The 22,708-nt window shown below is 40.3% G+C and overlaps 1 protein-coding gene and 1 long non-coding RNA gene across 9 annotated transcripts in view; one reads left to right on the forward strand and one right to left on the reverse strand.

Annotated features, from left to right (window-relative positions):
• Positions 1-12,539, forward strand: part of LOC131826880 (uncharacterized) — a 77,661-nt gene extending 65,122 nt beyond the window's left edge. For all 3 annotated transcript variants that reach the window (XR_009351793.1, XR_009351791.1, XR_009351792.1), the window contains 4 exons: positions 1,147-1,301; positions 3,580-3,631; positions 4,210-4,935; positions 10,041-12,539. This is a non-coding gene — a long non-coding RNA (uncharacterized LOC131826880). The remainder of the gene's footprint in view (positions 1-1,146; positions 1,302-3,579; positions 3,632-4,209; positions 4,936-10,040) is intronic.
• The window catches only part of SAP130 (Sin3A associated protein 130), a 92,782-nt gene that overhangs the window by 4,638 nt on the left and 65,436 nt on the right, over positions 1-22,708 (reverse strand). For 5 of the 6 annotated variants that reach the window (XM_059166534.1, XM_059166533.1, XM_059166535.1 and 2 more), the window contains 2 exons: positions 19,958-20,206; positions 19,648-19,773 (listed from right to left, as the gene is read on the reverse strand). In XM_059166534.1, coding sequence (XP_059022517.1) covers positions 19,648-19,773; positions 19,958-20,206 — 375 coding nt within the window. The remainder of the gene's footprint in view (positions 1-19,647; positions 19,774-19,957; positions 20,207-22,708) is intronic. The other variant, XM_059166532.1, reaches the window with a different exon arrangement.

Here is a 22,708-nt window from a genome sequence, read left to right on the forward strand (position 1 = left end):
ATCCTACAATATAATACCACAACCGTGATGATGATGCAGTCTGACTATTCAGATTTCACCAGTTTCAGATGTACAAGTGTACTTCATTTTAAACATTTGAAAAAATTCTAGTTTGAACTAATTATAGATTCAGAGGAAGTTGCAAAGATGGTACAAGGATATATCTCATAAGAGACTCATACGTAGAACATATGAAAAATTCCTATAGCTCAATAATAAAAAGAAACCAATTAAAAGGGCAAAACATCTGAAGATACATACATACATACATATATATATACATACACATTTTTTTTTAAAGATTTTATTTATTTATTTGGCACGCAGAGATTACAAGTAGGCAGAGAGGCAGGCAGAGAGAGAGAGAGGAGGAAGCAGGCTCCCTGCTGAGCAGAGAGCCCTGATGCGGGGCTCGATCCCAGGACCCTGGGATCATGACCTGAGCTGAAGGCAGAGGCTTTAACCCACTGAGCCACCCAGGTGCCCCCATATATATATATTTTTTAATAAGATCTTATTTACTTATTTATTTGACACAGAGACAGAGAGGCAACGGGAGAGAGAACGCAAGCAGGGGGAGTGGGAGAAGGAGAAGCAGGCTTCCCGCAGAGTGGGGAGACCAATGTGGGGCTCAACGGACCAGGACCCTGGGATCATGACCTGAACTGAAGGCAGATGCTTAATGACTGAGCCACCCAGGCACCCTAAACAGATATTTCTCCACAAAAGATATACAAGATATGTTCGAGTTTCTGTCTATTCCAAAAAAAGTTGCTATGAACAGCTGTGTACCGATATTTGTGGGGACACAGGTTTTGATTTTTCTGGGATAAATGCCCAGGAGTGTAACTGTTAGGTCATATGGTAAGTGTACATTCTAGTTTTTATGAAACTACCAAACTGTTTTCCAGAGCAGCTAGCTCAGCAAAGTATGAGAGACAACTGACCTGTGGTATGACAGTGCTCTGCTAACCTGCTCTCTAGGGAAACTGGTGAAAATTTTAAAAAGAACTATTTAGACCCATGGAAAGGCTCCTAAGGGAAAACAGAAAATCTACTCATGCAGTATCTAATCAAGAAAATCTGTGGTAAGAACAGTGTGTCCATGTTATCTGAACCAAGACCATTCCCTTTTTCTTCTCCCAGCTGAGTGAGATAGATCTCCACGCAGACTGCTGCAGCCCAAAACATGGGGTTCCATCTCCTCTACCTACCAGGTGGAAGGCTATCTTCCAGGAGGGGCAGGTCATTAGCATTGCCCATCCTGCTCCCCGCTCCCTGCTGCTCAGGCTAAGTCCTAGGTGAGTACAACTGAGATGCAGGGGCCTTATTCTGTTCAGTTCCTAGTCTAGAATGGAGACTGTACCTTAGGGCAAAGTGTGCTGAGAACACTGGGCCCTGGGAGCCCTTCTCCTGCTTTGTGAAGTGGTGATTTCATCCTAGAAGAGGTGAGCCAAGAGGATCCCAGGCTGTTCATTCCTCTTCTCCTCCACTTGTTGCTCGCCTCCTAGAGTGAGGTGTTACTTGGAGAGAAAGTTGCCATCGTCTTTACCCCACCTCCAGAGGTCTAGCTCAGAGATTCTGTCTGGGGGAGAAACAGCCCACCCAATAGATAGCTTCTAATCTTATCCTAAAGGAAGTGACTCCATTTGCCACAGACTATGAAGGTGAAACCTAAAGGTGCTCCCAAGAGTAGTGGAGATTGTAATGAAAGGCAACTGGGAGATTTGTATGTCAAAGGAAGACACAGCCTAGACTGTGGGCTGACTAGTTTGTAGGAGAGAACAAAGAATAAGATGACTGAGAGAAGTCCTCTTGGGGGCAGAACAAATAGCACACACTAACCTCAGGAACTACTCTGAAAGGAGCTATGATTTGACTGGAATAGTTTGCAGGGGAATGTAATTTGTGTCCCAGAGTACATTCCAGTACTATTTTCTTTCTTTCTTTCTTTTTTTTTTTTTTAAAGATTTTATTTATTTATTTGACAGACAGAGATCACAAGTAGGCAGAGAAGCAGGCAGAGAGAGGGGAGGAAGCAGGCTCCCCGCTGAGCAGAGAGCCCAATGTGGGGCTCGATCCCAGAACCCTGGGATCATAACCTGAGCCGAAGGCAGAGGCTTTAACCCACTGAGCCACCCAGGTGCCCCAACCCAGTACTATTTTCTGGTAGAGCAAATAACACGCAGTTAGTGGGGCTGATCAGCTAGGTGTGGTTAGGGAAAGAGTGGGCGAGAGCTCTACCAGTGCCCCAGTCATCTCAGGATGACTACCGGCATACCTGAAGCTATACCTCCCCGAGGAGCAACATCGAAGGCTTAACACACCTGGTGGTGGAGGTGATGTGACTTCACTAAAATAATCTAACCAGTCACTACACAAATGAACAAGCAAGTAACAATAACAAGCCTGGTGTTGGGTGAGGAGACCAGTATCCAGAGTTATCTAGAATATCTAGCTTCCAACAAAAAATTATGAGGCATGCAAAAAATAATAAAGTGTGACCCATACTTGGGGGAAAAAAGCAGGCAAAAGAAACTGCTTATAAGAGAGACCAGATGTCAAATTTACCAGAAAAAATTTCACAGCAGCTTTTATAAATAAATTCATTGAATGGAAGGGATGTAGGAGTGACGATGGAGGGTATGATGATCCTGTCAAACTGAAGTAGAGAAATCAATAAAGAGGTAGAAATTATAAAAAGACCAAAATGGAAATTCTTGGATTAAAAAGTACAATAAATACTTAAAAAAAAAATTCCCTTAGAGGAACACAATAGTAGATGGAAACTGGTACAAGAGAATTAGTCAAGCTGAAGAACACAGTAAAAGGAATGAAAAAAATAAGCAGGGCCTCAGAGAAATGAGAGACACTTTTAAAAGCCTCCACACATGGGTAATGGGAGTACCAGAAGAGGGAAAGAAGAAATATTCAAAGAAAAAAAAAATGGCTGAAATGTCCCCAATTTATTGTAAAACAATAACCCAAATATCAAGAAACTCCAGGATCTCCAAGTATGAGAAATGCAACAACCTCACAGAATCAACAATTGACTTTTAAGGAGAAACAAGGGATGCCAGAAGGCAGTGTGACTACAGGTCCAAGTGCTTAAAGAAATGTACACAAAATCTAGTTTCTTTGCATCCTCATCAGCATTTAGCATTATTAGTATTTTTTGTTTCAACTGTTTTCATAGGTGTGTAGTAACATCTCAATTTTAATTTCTTTAATGGCTAATGATGTTAAACATTTAAAAAAAATAAATTTTATGGTTCAGGACCCAGTGAAAATACAGCAGTACATTTTACTTGTTATGCCTCCTTAGACAACTTTTGGCTTGATGGTTTCTCAGCTAGTCCTTGCTTCTAATGGCCTTGACAGTTTTGAAGACTACCGGTCAAATAATTTCGCAGGGTGCCCTTCTATTTGGATGTCTGATACTTCTCTCAAGATTAGAATGTAGTTATGAGAAGAGACACAGAGGAAAGTGCCAATGCAATCACAGAACATGGATGGGTATATATTATTTTTTAAAAAATTCCAGTATAATTAACATACAGCGTTATACACAACTTTCAGGTGTATGGTATAGTGATTCAACAACTTTGTACATCACTCAATGCTGATCACAGTAAGTGTACTCTTAATTCTGTTCATCTATTTCACCTCTGGCCCCTAACTATCTCCCCTCTGGTAACCATCAGTTTGTTCTCTATTTCTTGGTCTGTCCCCCTTTTTTCTTTGTTTTTTAAATTCCCCATGAGTGAAATCATATGGAATTTGTCATTCTCTGAATTATTTCACTTAGCATAATATACCCTCTAGATCTGTCCAGGTTGTTGCAAATGGCAAGATTTCATTCATTTTTATGGCTGAGGAATATTCCTTTTTGTATATCTATCACATCTTTTTTATCCATTCATTTCTCAATGGACACTTGGGTTGCTTCCATAGCTTGGCTATTGTAAATAATACTGCAATAAACACAGGGGTGCATATATCTCCTCAAACCAGTGTTTTCAAATTCTTTGGGTAAATGCCCAGTAGTGGAATTACTAGATCATGTGGTAATTCCATTTTTAATTTTTTAAGGCGCCTCCATATTGTTTTTCACAACAGCTGCACCAGTTTGCATTTCTATCAAGTGTATCAGTGTTCCTTTTTCTCTACATCCTTGCCAACACTTGTTTCTTTTGTTTTTGATTTCAGCCATTCTGACAGGTGTGAGGTGATATCTCATTGTGGTTTTGATTTGTGTTTCCCTGATGATGACTGATGCTGAGCATCTTTTCCTGTGTCTTTTGGCCATCTGGATGTCTTCTTTGGAGAAATGCCTCTTGATGTCTTCTGGCCATTTTAAATTTTGATTATTTGGGGTTTTCTGGTGTTGAGTTGTGGTTTTTTGTTTTTCTTTTTTAAGATTTTATTTACTTATTTGACAGAAAGAGAGCACAAGCAGGCAGAGCAGTAGGGGGATGGAGAAGCAGATTCCCTGCTGAGCAGAGCCCAGTGTAGGGCTTGATCCTAGGACCCTGGGATTATGACCTGAGCTGAAGGCAGACACTTAACCAAATGAGCCACACAGGTGCCCAAATTATAGAAGTTCTTTAGGTATTTTGGATACTAACCTGTTGGTGCCCGAAAGTAAACACGCCATTAAGATGGCGGCTGGATGCGAGCCAGTAGGCGGAACTGAGGATTAAGGAAGTAGTCCAAAATGCCTCTTGTATCTATGTGGCTGCAAGTGATTGGTTGTACAACTTTGGTATATATACACATGTGCGGGCGGTGAAAGGGGAGATCCCAACAGCTACCCAGAAATAAAGCTTGCTTCGCTGAGGTCTCCTGGTCGTTCTTGCTGGCGAGAGCGACAAGTGGTGCTGAAACCCGGGAACCCTCGGAAACCGAGGAGTTCTCAGTGAATGCAATGATCCGGTAAGTGCGCACAAAATTTCAGATAAGAAAGTTCCTAAGTATAGGACGAGAAGTAAGAAAGTTCCTAAGTATAGGACGAGAAGTAAAAGGGTTCCTAGGCATAGGATGAGAAATAATGGGATCAAAGTTTACTAAGATGGAGGGATTACTGACGGAAGTGCTTAAGGCTAACGGCACTCCGCTAAAAATGAAAGCAGCTCGGCAGTTCTTGAAAAAGGTTGAGGAACTATGTCCTTGGTTTGTAGAGGAAGGACTTCTTAATATTCCTCAATGGGAACATTTGGGGGAAGAACTACGTAAGTGGGACCGACAAGAGCCACTGCCGCTAGGTATGATGGCTATTTGGAAGCTAGTACGCTCCTGTTTAGACTCTAACCATAAAACAGTTAAAAATGTTATCGAGGAAGGTGTTGAGGTGATGGAGCAGGTCAGAGAAGCCTCTAAGGCAGGATCTAGCAGAGGGGGAGAAAGTTCAGAGGAGAGCTCCTCTGAAGATGAGCTTGGGGAAGCCATGACGCACTTAAAATTAAAAGAGGAAGTCCCTAACGAACCTTTAAAGGGAAGGATATACAAAGAAGCTGGGAAAAAATATGACTCCCTAGCGCCCTCTGTCAGGTCAAGAATTCCTACCCCTGAATGTAGGCTTATAGCGCCACCTGCAGAATGGCCGCCACCATATAACACTTCATGCTCTCGAGGGGCATGCGGTTGTCCAGAATATAGAAATGCAGGATGGAGGGACATTATGGACTTTACTAAACCCTCCCCTCTTGTATACCCAGTGTTAGAAGATCAAAATCAACAGAGGTTTCATCAACCACTAGACTTCAAACTTATTAAACAGTTTAAGGAAGCAGTCACTACTTATGGGCCACAGGCTGCTTAAACACTTTCACTTTCAGAAGCAGTTGGTAGCATGAACCTTACCCCAGACGATTGGACTAACATGGCAAAAGCAACTCTGTCTGGTGGACAATACTTGATATGGAAAACTGCTTCGCAAGAGTGTAGCTCAAAAACTGCCCGGCGTAATGCCATGTCAGGGAATCCCCACTGGAATATTGACATGCTCATGGGAGGTCAATTTGTGGGACAAAACAATCAGATTGGGTACCCCCCAGGGGTGTATGTACAGATAGCAGCTGCAGCCACTAGGGCTTGGAAGACCATACAGGGTTCTGGCGATTTGCAGGGACAACTTTCCAAGGTGTTGCAGGGGCCTAATGAACCCTATGCTGACTTTGTAGATCGTCTGCTCCAAGTAGCAAGGCGCATATTTGGGGATGTGGACCAAGCAATGCCCCTTGTTAAACAATTAGCCCATGAACAAGCAAATAAATGGTGTAGAGAGGCTATCCACCCTTGGAAGTCTAAGGACCTGACTACGTATATCAAAGTGTGTCGAGACATCACTGATACAGTTGTTCAGGGCCAAGTTATGGCAGCAGCAGTAGCCCAAGGGATAAGAAGTTTCAGTGGAGGAACCTGGAGTTCTTCCAAGGCTTGTTTCCTTTGTGGAAGGGACGGTCATCTTAAGAGGGATTGTCCAGAGGGTAAAGGATCTCCTAGACCAGTCAAGCCCGCACCTGGGTTGTGCCCTCGTTGCTGTAAAGGGAATCATTGGGCTAATGAATGTAGGTCCCAGAAAGATATTCAAGGAAATCCCCTGCCACCGAATAACTGAATTCAATCCAATGACTCAAAAAACGGGAAGCAGGGCCCTGCGCTCCGGGGCCCGACACAAATTTATGGGGCGCTAACGCAAATGCCCAGGACATGGTATCCTCCCTTGGAGAAAGGCGCACAACCTCTGGATCAGCAGGGCTCGATATCAGAGCAGCCGCCCGAATGGTCCTAACACAGGAGATGGGCATTCAAGCATTAGCCTCCAATCTAAGAGGGGGCCCCCCTCATGGTACTGTAGGTTTATTACTTGGCCGAAGCTCCACTTATCTCAAAGGTCTGATAGTTCACCCTGGGGTAATAGATTCAGATTATGAGGGAGAGATCAAGATACTGGTGTCTTCCCCAAGGGGAGTTACTGCAATTAGCCCATGAGATTGGATAGCTAAACTTCTCATACTCCCTAGCCATCATGAAGCCCTTCCCAGTAAAGGAAAAGAAAGAGGTACGGGAGGTTTGGGGTCTACGGGAGTTTACCTAACATGCCTGACCCTGGATATGACTGATAGGCCCATAATTACCCTCAAGGTGCAAGGAAGAAAATTTTTAGGGTTACTGGATACGGGTGCCGATAAGAGCATCATCAGCCAACAAGAGTGGCCTCCGAGATGGCCCCTAACACAAGGAAAACAAACACTCAGGGGTTTAGGAATCGCTCAAAGTCCTGATCAAAGCGCAGCTACCCTTGAGTGGGAGGATGACGAAGGCCACAGGGGAACTTTTCAGCCCTATGTCTGCAATATTCCTATTTCCCTCTGGGGACGAGACGTTTTGGAACAGATGAACGTCCGCCTGACAACTGAAACTATATACAGCCCCCAATCAATAGCTATGATGCAGAAAATGGGATACACACCAGGAAAAGGGTTAGGGAAACAGGAGCAAGGTAAAATAGACACCATCCCTTTCACCTCAGAATATAAGGGGCAAGGTCTGGGTTTTCGGTAAGGGCCACTGAGGCAATGAAAATAACGTGGAAGACAGATACGCCCTGCTGGGTGCCTCAGTAGCCAATTACTAATGAAAAACTATCGGCTGCTAAAGCCCTGGTACAGGGACAGTTAGAGGCGGGCCATATAAAACCTTCTACCTCACCTTGGAATACACCTATCTTTGTTATTAAAAAGAAATCTGGTAAATGGAGACTTTTACATGATCTTAGAGAAATTAATAAGCAAATGCAGAACATGGGACCAATACAGCTGGGATTACCCATGATAGCCGCCTTACGGAGAAACTGGCCATCAATAGTGGTTGACATAAAAGATTGCTTTTTCTCTATCCCTCTGCATCCTGAGGATACAATTAAATTTGCCTTTACCCTACCTTGTATTAATCATGCAAAGCCTGACCAAAGATATGAGTGGACTGTCCTCCCTCAGGGCATGGCTATATTATAGCCCCACTATGTGTCAATTATATGTTTCTAAAGCCATACAGCCTATTAGAGAGACTTACCCTGATTTAATGTGTTACCATTACATGGATGACATATTGTTGTGTGGATCTGACTCTACTACAGTTTCGGAAGCCTTAATAATGTTACAAAAAGAGCTAAATTCATGGGGGTTAATTATAGCCCCCGAAAAGATACAGGCTTCCAACATCAAAGACTATTTAGGCATGAAACTATACAATACCATGGTAAAAGCTTCAAAAGCCTCCATTAGAACTGACAAATTACAAACACTCAATGATTTCCAAAAGTTATTGGGGGACATAAATTGGATCCGACCCTAACTGAAAATAACTACAGGAGAATTACAACCATTGTTTGATATTCTGAAGGGTGATGCCCGTCTAGACTCTCCTAGGAGCCTTACTCTGGAGGCGAAACAGGCTTTGAAAATCGTGGAGGACAGACTTGCCTTGACTTCAGCAGATAGATGTGATCCTAGCCAGATAGTCCAAGCCATAGTGATTCCATCCCCTTCTTCACCTACTGGAGTGCTATGGCAAGGTGGGCCCTTACAATGGCTGTACTTCCCAAACACTCTTCCTCGGATAATCACAACATATCCAGTTGCAGTAGCCATGCTAGCTAACAAATTGATCACTGGTTGTATTTCTACTCTTGGAATCATACCTGACAATTGCATCGTGCCGTATACTAAGGAACAGATTTGCCTACTATGTGCTACCTTAGATGATTGGGCGATACTGACCACCTCTTACTCAACAGAATTTGATAATCATTATCCTTCACACCCACTTCTAGAATTCACAAAGGGTGTTGAATTCATACTACCGAAAATTAGTAGATCGACACCACTAAAAGAAGCCTCTACTGTCTTTACAGATGGAAGTAAAGAGGGCACAGGAGCTTATATCATAAATGGAATCGTAAACCCAGTCATAGTTCCTGCCAGGTTGGCTCAACAAGTAGAGCTACTAGTAGTGCTCCTAGTGCTCCAAAGATTTTCAGACACTCCCCTAAATATTATTTCTGATAGTCAATACGTGGTAGATGCAACAAAAAATACTGAAACAGCCATCCTCTCCTTAAGGGATTCACCTATTCCATGGATCTTAAGGCAACTACAAGAGGTTGTGCAACTGCGCACTGAACCATTTTTTATAGATCACATCAGAGCCCATATGAGCCTACCGGGACCATTATCCGAGGGCAATGCTCTAGCAGACCACAATAGTCGTTTCCAACTTATTTGCCCTACCTTAGAACAGGCGAAGCTGTTCCATAGCAAATGGCACGTGAGTTCTAATAGCTTAAGATATAGATTCCATATCACCAAAGAACAGGCAAGAGATATAGTAAGGACCTGTGGGTATTGTGCCACATTACTCCCTCAGCCTTCCTTGGGGGTAAATCCCAAAGGCCTTCAAGCTAATCACCTGTGGCAAATGGATGTCACACATGTACCTGAACTTGGGCAACAAAAGTACGTACATATATCAGTGGACACTTATTCAGGTATCATAATGGCTACTCCCCTCATGGGGGAGAATTCAAAACAAGTCATCACACACTGCCTACGATGCTTCGCAGATTGGGGTATCCCAAAACAAATAAAGACAGATAATGGACCTGCATACACATCAAAATCTATCCATCAATTCCTGAGTCAATTTGGTATAGTCCATACTACAGGTATACCCTACAATCCACAAGGTCAAGGAATAATTGAATGCGCCAATGGCACCTTCAAACGATGCTTACAAAAAATAAGAAAAGGGGAAATAGAGGATGACTACAAGTCACCCCGTGATCTTACATCTCTCACCCTTTACATTTTAAATTTTTTGTCCTTGGACCATAATGGTACATCTGCAGCCGACAGGCATGCGGCGGTTACCGAACGCACTCTAGCCCAGGCAAGTGGAAGGATATACTCACGGACCAATGGAGAGGCCCTGACCTGGTCCTGAAATGTCACCGAGGTTCTGTTTGTCTTTTTCCACAGGATGCCCAAGTGCCTATCTGGGTCCCGGAACGACTGATTAGAAGAATCGATCAACATGGCCCGCCCCGTCCTGATGCTCGGCCTGATAGCGATCCTGGCGACACAAGCATCCCTTCAACAGATGCACCAATGGGCAATAGTGAAAGCCTGGCCGTTCCCCATGCCACTGACGAATGAGTCCGCCATCCTCCCTTCTGTATACCTACTTTCATTCCCATGCCCGTTTCTGTAAATCCTAATGATTTGCCTGTATTGCTCTCAAGACATAAAAGAGACTTTGGGATCACTGCACCCATTATTGTGGCTGTAGCGGCCTCCGCAGCTGCAGCAACTGCAGCGGCTGTAGCTCTCACCACGTCTGTACAGACTGCCTCCACTCTTAATAACCTAACTACTGGAGTTGCAGAAGCCCTCGCCACACAAGAACTAATTAATGGCCACCTTCAAGCCGGTATTATGATCGTCAATCAGCGAGTAGGTCTAATCCAGGAACAAGTGGACATTCTCCAGAAACTATTGAGGACCGGATGCATCCAATCACTTTCTGGACTTTGCATAACTTCCGTGGCCTATAATGACCTTTCTATTGCCGCTAATCTGTCGAAAGAGTTAAGCAGACACCTAAATGGGACATGGTCCAATCAATATTATAAGTTGACAAGATTGTTAAGACAACAAATATTCACTATTAATGCAACTAAGATTGACATAGCTCCATTATGGGATTGGGTATCTGTTGTAAACCAATCACTCTTGTTTGCTAAAGAGTGGGCCGGTATGGGTGCACTATTAATTGGACTACTCCTGACCTTGATCCTTATGTTCCGCTGTTTTGCATCATTACGTAAACAACAACGTAGACAACAGTTGGCGCTAGTACAAGCTTGCATGGCACTGGAAGCTGGTATATTTCCCCAAATCTGGTTGGCAGTGCTATATCAGTAGTCAATGACGGGTAAGATTGGCTGCATGCACATAGCAACCTAAGCCAGGAGTTCTCCAACCAGGGGGAATTATCCGATGACGGGTAAGCATGTTCATGGCAGCTGACAACCTAAGACAGGCACGATCTCCTGCCTTGCATGCCTAATATAAAAGAAAAGGGGGAGATGTCGGGGCCCGAAAGTAAACACGCCATTAAGATGGCGGCTGGATGCGAGCCAGTAGGCGGAACTGAGGATTAAGGAAGTAGTCCAAAATGCCTCTTGTATCTATGTGGCTGCAAGTGATTGGTTGTACAACTTTGGTATATATACACATGTGCGGGCGGTGAAAGGGGAGATCCCAACAGCTACCCAGAAATAAAGTTTGCTTCGCTGAGGTCTCCTGGTCGTTCTTGCTGGCGAGAGTGACACTAACCCTTTATCAGACAGGTCATTTGCAAATTATCTTCTACCAATCAGTAGGCTGTCTTAGTTTTGTTGATTGTTTCCTTTGCTGTGCAGAAGTTTTTTTTAATTGATGAAGTCAGAATAGTTTATTTTTGCTTTTGTTTCCCTTGCCTTTGGAGACCTATTTAGAAAAACGTTGCTATGCCTGATGTCAGAGAAATTACTGTCTATTCTCTGGGATTTTTATGGTTTCAGGTCTCACACTTAGGTCCTTAATCCATTTTGAGTTTACTTTTGTGTATGGTGTAAGAAGGTGGTCCAGTTCATCCTTTTGCCTGTTGCTGTCCAGTTTTCCCCAATACCATTTGTTGAAAGGACTTTTTCCCATTGCATATTCTTGCCTCCTTTTGTCAAAGATTAATTGGCCATATGATTGTGAGTTTATGTCTAGGTTCTCTAGTCTGTTCCACTAACCTCTGTGTCTGTTTTTATGCCAGTACAATACTGTTTTGATTACTACAGTTTTGCACTGTATCTTAGAATTTGGAATTGTGACACCTCTAGTTTTGTTTTTCTTCTTCAGGATTCCATTGGCTATTAAGGGTCATTTGTGGTTCCATACACATTTTAGGATTATTTATTCTAGTTCTATGAAAAATGCCATTGGCATTTTGATAGGGACTGTATGAAATCTGTAGATTGCCCTGGGCAGTAATGACATTTTAACAGTATTTGTTCTTCCAATCCATAAGCATGTATCTTTCCATTTGTGAAATATTCAATTTCTTTCATCAATGTTCTATAGTTTTCAGAGTAGGTCTCTCATTTCCTTGGTTAAGTTTATTCCTAGGCATCTTATTATTTCTGGGGTACTTGTAAAGGGGACCATTTTCTTAATTTCTCCTTCTGCTATTTGACAGTATATAGAAACACAACAGATTTCTGTATATTGATTTTGTATCCTGTAACCTCAATGAATTCATTTACGAGTTCTAGTAGTTCTTTGGTGGACTCTTTCAGGTTTTCTATATATAGTATTGTATCATTTATAAATAGTAAAAGTTTTCCTTCTTCCTTCCCAATTTGGATGCATTTTATTTCTTTTTCATGTTTGACTGCTGTGGCTAGAACTTCCAGTACTATGTTGAATAAAAGTGGTGAAAGTGGACATCCTTGTCTTGTTTCTGATCTTTGCTGAAAAGCTGTTTTTTACAACTTAGTATGATGTTAGCTGTGGATTTTTGAGATACGGCCTTAAATATGCTGAGATATGTTTCCTGCAAGCCTATTTTTTTAAGTCACGAATGGATGTTGTACTTTGTCAAATGCTTTTTCTGCACCTACTGAAATGATCATATGGCTTTTTTCCTTTCTCTTGTTGATGCGATGTACCATGCTGATTAATCAATCAACATGTGAGTAATGATCCACCCTTGTATCCCAGGAATAAATCCCATTTAATTGTGGCAAATGATTTTTTAAACATATTGTTAGATTCAGTGCTAATATTTTGTCAAGGAGTTTTGCCTTAATGTTCATCAGAGATACTGGCCTGTAATTCTCTTTTTTTGTGATGTCTCTATCTGGTTTCAGTATCAGGGTAATGCTGGTCTCAGAATGAACTTGGAAGCTTTCCTTCCTCTTCAGTTTTTTGGAATAGTTTGAAAAGAATGGGTATTAACTCTTTAAATGTTTGGCAGAATTCACCTGTGGAGCTGTCTGCTCTTGGACTTATTTGATGGAAGTTTTCTGATTACTGATTCAATTTCACTGCTGGTAATTGGTCTGTTCAAATTTTCTATTTTTTTCCTAATTCAGTATTGAAAAGTTATAGGTTTCTAGGAATTTATCCATTTTGTCCAGATCAAACAATTTATTGGCATATTTTTCACAATATTTTCTTATATTCCTTTGTACTTCAGTAGTGTCAGTTGTTCTCCCGTTTCATTTGTTTGAATCTTTTCTTCTTCTTTTGATAAGTCTAGCTAAAGGTTTATTAATTTTGTTGATGTCTTCAAAGAACAAATTCCTGGTTTTATAGATCTGTTCTATTGTTTTTAAAGTTTCTATCTCATTATTTCTGCTCTAATCTTTATTTCCTTCCTTGTACTAGTTTGGGGTTTGTTCTTCTTTTCCTAGCTCCTTCAGATTTAAGGTTAGGTTGTTTACTTGAGATTTTTCTTGCTTCTTGAGGTTGGCTGATATTGTTATAGGCTTCCCAAAGATTTAGATCACTGTGTTTTCATTTTCATTTGTCTCCATACATCTTTTTTAAAATTTTTTATTTTTTCCATACATTTTTTTATTTCCTCTTTCATTTCTTGGTTGACCCATTCATTGTTTAGTAGCATGTTATTTAATGTCCATATATTTCTGTTTTCTCCAGATTTTTTCTTGTGGTTGATATCTAGCCACAGTGCTATGGTTAGAAAAGATGCATGGTATGACTTTGATTTTTTAAAATTTGTTGAGACTTGCTTTGTGACCTGACATGTGATATATTCTGGAGAATGTTCCATGTGCGCTTGAAAAGAATGTGTATTCTACTATTTTGGGATGGAATGTTCTGAATATATCCATTAGATACATCTGGTCCACTGTGTCATTCAAAGCCACTGTTTTCTTGGTTGACTTTCTGTTTGGATGATTTATCATTGATATAAGTGGGGTGTTAAAGTCCCCTATTATTATTGTATTACTATTGACTATTTTTTTTTAAAGATTTTATTTATTTACTTAGAGAGAGAGAGAGAGGGAGAGAGAGAGAGAGAGAGACAGCAAGCATGACAGGGGAAAGGGTCAGAGGGAGAAGCATACTCCCCAACGAGTAGGGAGCCCGATGTTGTATTTGATCCTGGGACTCCAGGATCACGACCTAAGCTGAAGGCAGTCGCCCAACCAACTGACCCACCCAGGCTCCCAACTATTTCTTTTACGTTTGTTATTAGCTGCTTTATGTATTTGCATGCTCCCATGTAGGGTGCTTAAGTATTAACAATTGTTTTATCTTCTTGTTGGATTGCTTCCTTTATGATTAGTGTCCTTCTTTGTCTCTTCTTACAGTTTTTTTTCTTCTTACAGTTTTAAAGTCTATTTTGTCTGATATAAGTATTTTTACTATTTTGGTTTTCTTTTCACTTCCACTTCCATGATAAATGCCTTTCCATCCCTTTGCCTTCCATCTACATGTGTCTTCAGGTCTGAAACGAGTCTCCTATAGGGAGCATACAGATAGGTCTTTTTTTTTTTTTTTTATCTATTCTGTTATCCTATGTCTTTTGGTTGGAACGTTTTAGTCCATTTACATTCAAAGTAATTACTGATAGGTATCCATCTGCCATTTTGTTACCTTTTCCTCTCAGAGAGCAAAAGCATGCACATGAGGGCGGGGGGAGAAAAGGGGCAGAGAAAGAGGGAGAATCTCACAAAGGCTCCACACTAATGCTTGATCTCACAACGCTGAGATCATGAACCGAGTCAAAATCAAGAGTCTGATGCTCAATCGACTGAGCCACCCAGGTAACCCTTGTTACTTGACGTATGGTTGATTTTGTGTTTTTTTCTGTTCCTTTCTTCCTTGCTCTTTTCTCTCACAGTTCAGTGGTTTTCTTTAGTAATATGCTTCGACTGCTTTCTCTTTATATCTATTACCAGTTCTTGATTTGTAGTTATTATCAAATTTATATATATAACATCTTACACATATAGCAGTGTATATTGATAGTCACTTAAGTTTGAACAGGACGGTATACTATTAACACGACTTGTCACTATTCATATTGACCTTGAGCATTTGGCTGAGGTGGTGAGATTCAGGCATATCCATTATAAAGTTACTCTTTCACCCACCAAATTAAACTTTGTTAAGAAAGTCTCTATGTGCAGACCACATTTAAGGACTGGAAATTTCTATTCCCTTGAACAACTGTGCATGCCATCTAAGTTACCCTCTTTGGTGAAATGTCTCTTCATGTCTTTGTCCATTTTCTAATTGGATTATTATTTATATTTACTATTAAGTGTTGAAAGTTTCTAATACGTATTTTCTAGATATAAGCCCTTTATGAGATATGTGGTTTGATAGTATTTTCTCCCAGTCTATAGTTTATCTTTTCATCTTCCTAACAGGGTCTTTCAGAGATAAAAAGTTTTTTATTAAGTCCAATGTATTTTCCTTTCCTTTTGTGGACAGTCTTTTTGTCCACATGTCTAGAACTGTTCACCATGCCCTAGGTCCTGAAGACTTTATCCTAGGTTTTCTTCTGAAGTTTAACAGTTTTACATTTCATATTTAGATCCATTACCCATTTTCAGTTAACTTCTCTATAAAGTGTGAGGATTAAGTTAGGGTCTTTGGCTTTTTAAAAACTTTATGGAGGTCTAGCACCATTTGCTGAAAATAGGACTCTCCTTCCTCCACTGAATTTTTTTTCATTGGGCCAAAAATCAGTTGAGCATATTTGTGTGAGTCTATTTCTGCATTTTCCATTCCATTCCAGTCACCTATATGTATATCCCTCTGCAAATACCAGCCCATTTAAACTACTGTAGATAAACTAAGTGTTAGTATCAGAAAATACTATTTCCTGTTTTTCAACATTATTTTAGCTATTCTACTTTCTATACCTTTCATAAAAGGTTTAGAATAAGATTTACTATGGCTATAAAAACCTTTCTGTGAGTCTGATAGAGCTGTATGAACCCTATTGATCAATCTAGGGAAAACTTACATCTTTATGTTGAGTTTCAAATCCATGAACATTACATGGCTCTTCATTTATTCAGATCTCTTTCATCAGCATTTTGTAGTTTACAGCAAACATATCCTGTAATGTTTTGCTAGATTTACACCTAAATAGGTCATTTTTTGGAGGATCAACTGCAAGTGCTATTATGTTTTCAGTATCACTTTGCACAAATTCATTCCAAGTATCTAAAATTATAATTGATTTTTGTGTGCTAACATTGTATCCTGTGATCTTGCTGAACTCATTTACTGGTTCCAGTTGTTTTTTTTTTTTTTTTGGTGGAATCCTTCAGATTTTTTACATAGACAGTGATGTCATTTGCAAATAGAGGCAGTTTTTTATTTATTTCCACCCAACCCATACAGTCTTTAGTCTCTTTCTTGACTTACATGGTGTTTAGAACTTCCAGTACTAATGCTGAGTAAGAGCAGTGAGAGAGAGACCAGATAACAGCCTGGTCTTTTGGCTAGAGTAGAAAGCATTTGGTCTTTCATTGTTAAGTATATTTGTTACTTGTGGTTGTTGAAGACTTTATCAAGTTAAGGAAGTCTTCCTTCTCTGTTTTGGAGAGATTATGAATAAGTGTAGAATTCTGTTGAATAGTTTTTCTGCATGAGTTGATATCATTATGTTTTTCTTCTTTAGTTTTTGCTAGGGGTTGAACTGTGTCCCCTTAAAAGACATGCTGAAGTTCTAACCCTTGTACCTATAAAGGTGACCTTCTTTGGGAATAGGGCCTTTGCAGACGTAATCGAGTCAAGAAGTAGTCATGCTGAATTAGAGAGGGCCCAAAAAGAATGACGGATGTCCTTGTAAGAGGTAGAGAAGGAGATGAGACACAGGAAAGAATGCTATGTGATGATGGAGGTAGAAACTGGAATGATATAGTTACAAGCCAAATAATACTAACGACTGCTGGCAAGTAGCAGAAGCTAAAATGAAGCAAGGAAGGATTCTTTTCTACGGCCCTCAGAGAGAGCACGATTCTGCAAACACCAATTTTGGACATCTAGCCTCTAGAACTCTAAGAGTATAAATCTGTAATTTTAGACCACTGAGTTTGTGGTACTGTTACAGCAGCCCTAGGAAATTAATACAGTTTGTTAATAATGGTGAGTCACTGATTTTCAAATGGTGACCCAGCCTTGCATAGCTGACACAAACCCCACTCAATCAAGGTATAAACGGCTATTTATGTTGCTGTTTTAATTTGCTAACATTTTGTTAAAAATTTTGGATCTGTATTAATGAAGAGTACTGATAATTAGTTTTCTATATTTGTACTCTCCTTGTCTGATTTTTGTGTCTGGAAAACACTGGCTTCGTAAAATCAATATGTAAATGCTTCCTCCTATATTTTAGAAGAGATTATAGAGAACTGATGTTGATTCCTCTTTAAAAATTTAGTTGAATTTCCCAGTTAAAAGTATCTGAAAATAGAGATTTGTTTGGAAGCTTCAAAACTATGGGTTCAATTTATTCATTGGTTATGGGACTAACCAGATTGTCTATTTGCTTCTGGTTAAGTTTTGGCAGTTTGTGTTTTCAAGGAATTTTTCTTTCTTTTCTTTTTTTTTTTTTTTTTTTTAAAGATTTATTTATTTGACAGAGAGAGATCACAAGCAGGCAGAGAGGCAGGCAGAGAGAGAGGAGGAAGCAGGCTCCCTGCTGAGCAGAGAGCCTGATGCGGGGCTCCATCCCAGGACTCTGAGATCATGACCTGAGCCGAAGGCAGTGGTTTAACCCACTGAGCTACCCAGGCGCCACCTCAAGGAATTTTTCTGTTCTTTCTCTTACTGGTTTATAGTTTGATTCCATTCTGGTCAATGAAGATACCCTGTATGATTTCAATTCTTTTAAATTTACTGAAGCTTATTTTATGATCCAGGATATGGTTTTTCTATGTTTTGTAGGTACCTGACATAGTATGTATTCTGCTCCTATTGGGAGTGTTCTATAAAGGTCTGTTAGATGTGGTAGTATGTAGTCCTTGCTGATTTTTGGCCAAGTAGATTTACTAGTTGCTGAGAGCAGGGTGTTGAAGTTCTAACTACCACTGCTCATTTGCCTATTTCTCCTTTTGCTGTCCTATTCTTGTTTCATATAATCTGAAGCTCTAAATTTTTGTTGTCTGTACATTTTTTTTATTAGTATGTAATGGTCCTTCTTTGTCTCTAGTAATTTTCTCTCCTCTGAAGTCTACCTGATTTGACATTTGACATTGGTTTATTGCTTCATATATGTATCACTTCCATCCTGTTACTGTCAATCTACTTATGTCACTGAATCTGAAGTGAGTTTCTAAAAGAACGAATGGAGCTGGATCTTTTTTGTTGATCCACTCTGCCAAATGGTGTTTTAACTGGTATGTTCAGGCTATTTAGGGTATGTACTGATATGTAAGGCTGAGTCTGCCATATTATTATTTGCTGTTTATTTCCTGCACTTTTTGTTCTTCCTTTTCTCTTTTCTTTCCTTCCCATGAAAATTACCTGACCGATTTTCACTATTCCATCTTGATATACTTATATGAACATGACTTTAAAGCTTGGGCAAAGCAGATCAATAAAGTTTAATAGTCAAGAGACTATTTGTATCAATACTTTCAGCTGTCACACTACCTTTCCTGAGACAGTTTTTGGAGAATGAGTCCCAGAAAGTGGTAACAACTTTTCAGAAAGGCTTAAATGTTACCAGGCAATACTTTAAAACACTCTCCTGCTATGATAAGAAATTCTTGTAATGTGAAGCCTATGTCCTTCTTCCATCAAAGCACAACACTCCTTGACCTTTGGAAATCTAGCTTATTTTCAGAGGTCAAGGTACCTCACGAGGAAGAACTACTGCAATTGCACCCATCTTGGTACTTGCATTCAGAGAGTAAAATGCTAGAACCCTCACCCCTGCTCACAGACATGAAACAATACCATCTAACTCTGACTCATCTTGAGGCTTCAAGGAAACCCTCAGAGCAATTTCCAAGTAGAATTCATGTGAGGGAGTGGGGAATGTGACCAATTCTCTGAAAACTTACACTTCTCTGTGCAATGAATATATCTGAGATTAATGATCCTTAAAGCCTATCAGTAGAAATACTTGTAGATATTTGCAAAGTACTGTCAGTTATTTTTACTATATGTATTACTACACATATAGTATGTATATGTGCAAGGACTACATACTACCACATCTAACATATATTCTATATGTATTAGTATATGTAATTCTCAAGCAAAACAACAACAAAATCATTTACTGAGTGCTTGCCCTGGACTGTTTCAAGAGCTTCACATATGTTAAACCAAAGGTCTTTTGGAAAATAAACTTCCTAGGGCAGACATCCTTGGGATTAATGTGGACTATGTCGAAAGAATAATAATCTAATACAGCTCTTGTGCAACCAACCTGGGGCTAAAGAGGTTATCCTGTCACTTGGGTTTTTTGGAAACTAGAAAATTATAATTCTAGCTTCCTATTCTACTGTGATTACATTATAGTCAAGTGAGAAACCAATTTCATGCAACTAACCTTTAACCCGGACATCACTGTACCGCTGAAAGTGGTGGTAAGCAGCCTTCCAGGGGTTCCGATAGTGACGGAGCAAAGTAATGGGAGGTCTTGGACGCACTGGGACATACCTCACACCTTCTTCATCTATTCAGAAGAAAAGGAAAGGAAGATACTAAATAACTTATTATATATTGTCAAGGATTCTCAAGGTATAACTCCAAGAAATGATCCCTAAATGAAACCTGATTATGTAAACAGCCTCTGGGATGGACTCCTGACTTATGTGGTAAAGCTTCACATGACAATAGCTAGCCCAAGTGACCATTACCAATATATTCCTTGGGTGGAGACTTGCGTTTCTCTGCCTTCACCAAAAGACTCTTGGCAGTGGACTTCTCATCATCAGTGCTGTTCGTCTCCATCATATCCCCTTCTTCTGTTGAAATCACGTGCTGTTGCTTCCGAGGCTTTTTCCTTGGGGAGGCACCAGGTGGTAGGTCACTTGTAGGCATGGACAGGTTGTTAGCCAGCAATGCAAGAGATGGAGACACAGTGCTAGTGGCCAGGGGAGGAACTGCTGTCATAGAAAAAAGAGCACATACATGTATGAGAACCCAAAAATAATGGAAAACTTCACTTGATTTCCAACCAGTGAGAATGGTTAGGAAGACAGAAAAGAGGACTATCACTTACTGAGTCTTCCAACATGCCAGGAACTGTGCTAAGCACTTTACTTATGGCAGAGGGTGTCGACTGTTTTCCAAGATAGCACAACTTCACCATCCATAGAACGAGTACCTTCACACTTATAGATGGACACACCATCATTCAGCTGAAACACTATTTAATTGCCTCCTTTATAGACAGGTGTGGCCATATGAAAATATAAGTGTGTTGTAGCATTTTTAATAAGTTCCTTAAAAGAAGGTGTGACCTTCTGTTCCTTGTCTTGTCACCCTGGAACTCAGATATGATAGCTAGAGTTCTAGCAGCTATTCTGAATCAAAAGCGTAAGGTCAAACTAGGGGTCATAGAAGCTTGGATCCCTAATGATTTTATGAAGTCCACATACTATTCCTGGGCTGTCTACCTGACCTGTCTTTGTTAATTTGTGCATACTAGAATTGTTCATAACTGAGGCCTGGAATTTCTTGTTCCAGCTATCCTAATGACAAGCACTTCATCTTTTTTTTTTTTTTTTTTAAAGATTTTTATTTATTTATTTTACAGAGAGAGATCACAAGTAGGCAGAGAGGCAGGCAGAGAGAGAGAGAGAGGAGGAAGCAGGCTCCCTGCTGAGCAGAGAGCCCAATGCGGGACTCGATCCCAGGACCCTGAGATCATGACCTGAGCCGAAGGCAGCGGCTTAACCCACTGAGCCACCCAGGCGCCCCACACTTCATCTTTTTAATGTCTCTATTCAAAGATCACTTTCTCAGTGAGGCCCTCCCTTTAAAGCTCTTCTTAAAATCATAGCCCCAGCCCTAACTTTCCCTTACAGAGCCATACCTCACTTGACTGTGCTTCGCTTCATTGCACCTCGCAGATATTGCATTTTTCAAAAACTGGAGGGTTGTAGCCACCCTGTGTTAAACAAGTCTATCAGCACCATTTTCCCAATAGCATTTGCTCACTTCCTATCTCTGTATCACATTTTGGAAATTCTTTCAATTTTTCATACTTCTTCATTATGACTGTATTTGTTATTGTGGTTGTCATCAGTGATTATGATTTAACTGAAAGCTCAGATGACGGTTAGCATTTTTTAGCAATGAACTTTTCTCTGTAAAGTATGTACATTGTTTTTAAAGACATAATGCTGTTGTATACTTAACGGACTAAAGTATTATGTATATGTAACTTTTTTATGTACTGGGACATCAACAAATTCACCTGACTTGCTTTACTGTGGTGATCTGGAAACGAATCCACAATCTCCCTGAGGTATACCTGTATTTTCTCACTGCTTTATTTGACGGTTTCGCTCCCCTGCTAAAATGGAAGCTCCAATATGATGAAGATGTACTTGTTTTGTATAAGGCTTTTGTCATCAGAACCTGGTGTAGAGCCCTACAATTTAAGGCGTGATTATTGATAGTTTCCTAGCATAGACAGGTTAAGAGGAACTATTCAAATTAAGAGAGAACACGGGGCGCCTGGGTGGCTCAGTAGGTTAAAGCCTCTGCCTTCGGCTTTGGTCATGTTCCCAGGGTCCTGGGATTGAGCCCTGCATCGGGCTCTCTGCTCAGCAGGGAGCCTGCTTCCTCCTCTCTCTCTCTCTGCCTGCCTCTCTGCTTACCTGTGATCTCTGTCTGTCAAATAAATAAATAAAATCTTAAAAAAAAAAACCCAAAACCAAGAGAGAACAGTAAAATTGGAAACATTTCATTTCCCCTCCTGGGTTACCCATGGCATCTTTCAATGAAGTCTTGAGGCTAAAACATAGGTAAGATAGAAGAATATTTCATGGCATGATAAAGGAAAACAAACAGCAGGTTTAACAACTGCAAACACAGCACAACCACACTACTTACTAAACAAAACAGCATGGGGGATAGAGGCCTTTATGCAGAAATGGTAAGAGGGCACTGCTGGCTAATTAGAGAGAATGACTTGCCTTCCACTTCGGTTTCATCTGTATTTCATAAATTCTGTACATTAAATGCTATTTTTGTAGTCAGGGGAAGCAACATTCCTCAATAGATTACTAACATATAAACAAACAAAACCTCCAAAGTGACCTGCATTTCACACACTGGAAGTTTAGAGTCCAGAAGAGGAGGGAAAGAAAGTAGTGAGGAGTTTTACGATTTTACTAATCACATTTAAGTTTTTCAAGAGACTATTTTCAACAACACAAATCTTGCTTCACTGTATAACAGGGCAACACAAATTGATAGGGAATAAATCATAAATAATTAGCACTTAGCTATGATCTTATTTTTTTTTCCAAAGATTTTATTTATTTATTTATTTAACAGAGAGAGAGAAGGAGAGAGAGAGACACAGTGAGAGAAGGAATGTAAACAGGGGGAGTGGGAGAGAGAGAAGCAGGTTTCCTGTTGAACAGGGAGCCCAA

The sequence above is a fragment of the Mustela lutreola genome, chromosome 3, assembly GCF_030435805.1.
Source record: "Mustela lutreola isolate mMusLut2 chromosome 3, mMusLut2.pri, whole genome shotgun sequence".
Taxonomy (NCBI): Eukaryota; Metazoa; Chordata; class Mammalia; order Carnivora; family Mustelidae; genus Mustela; species Mustela lutreola.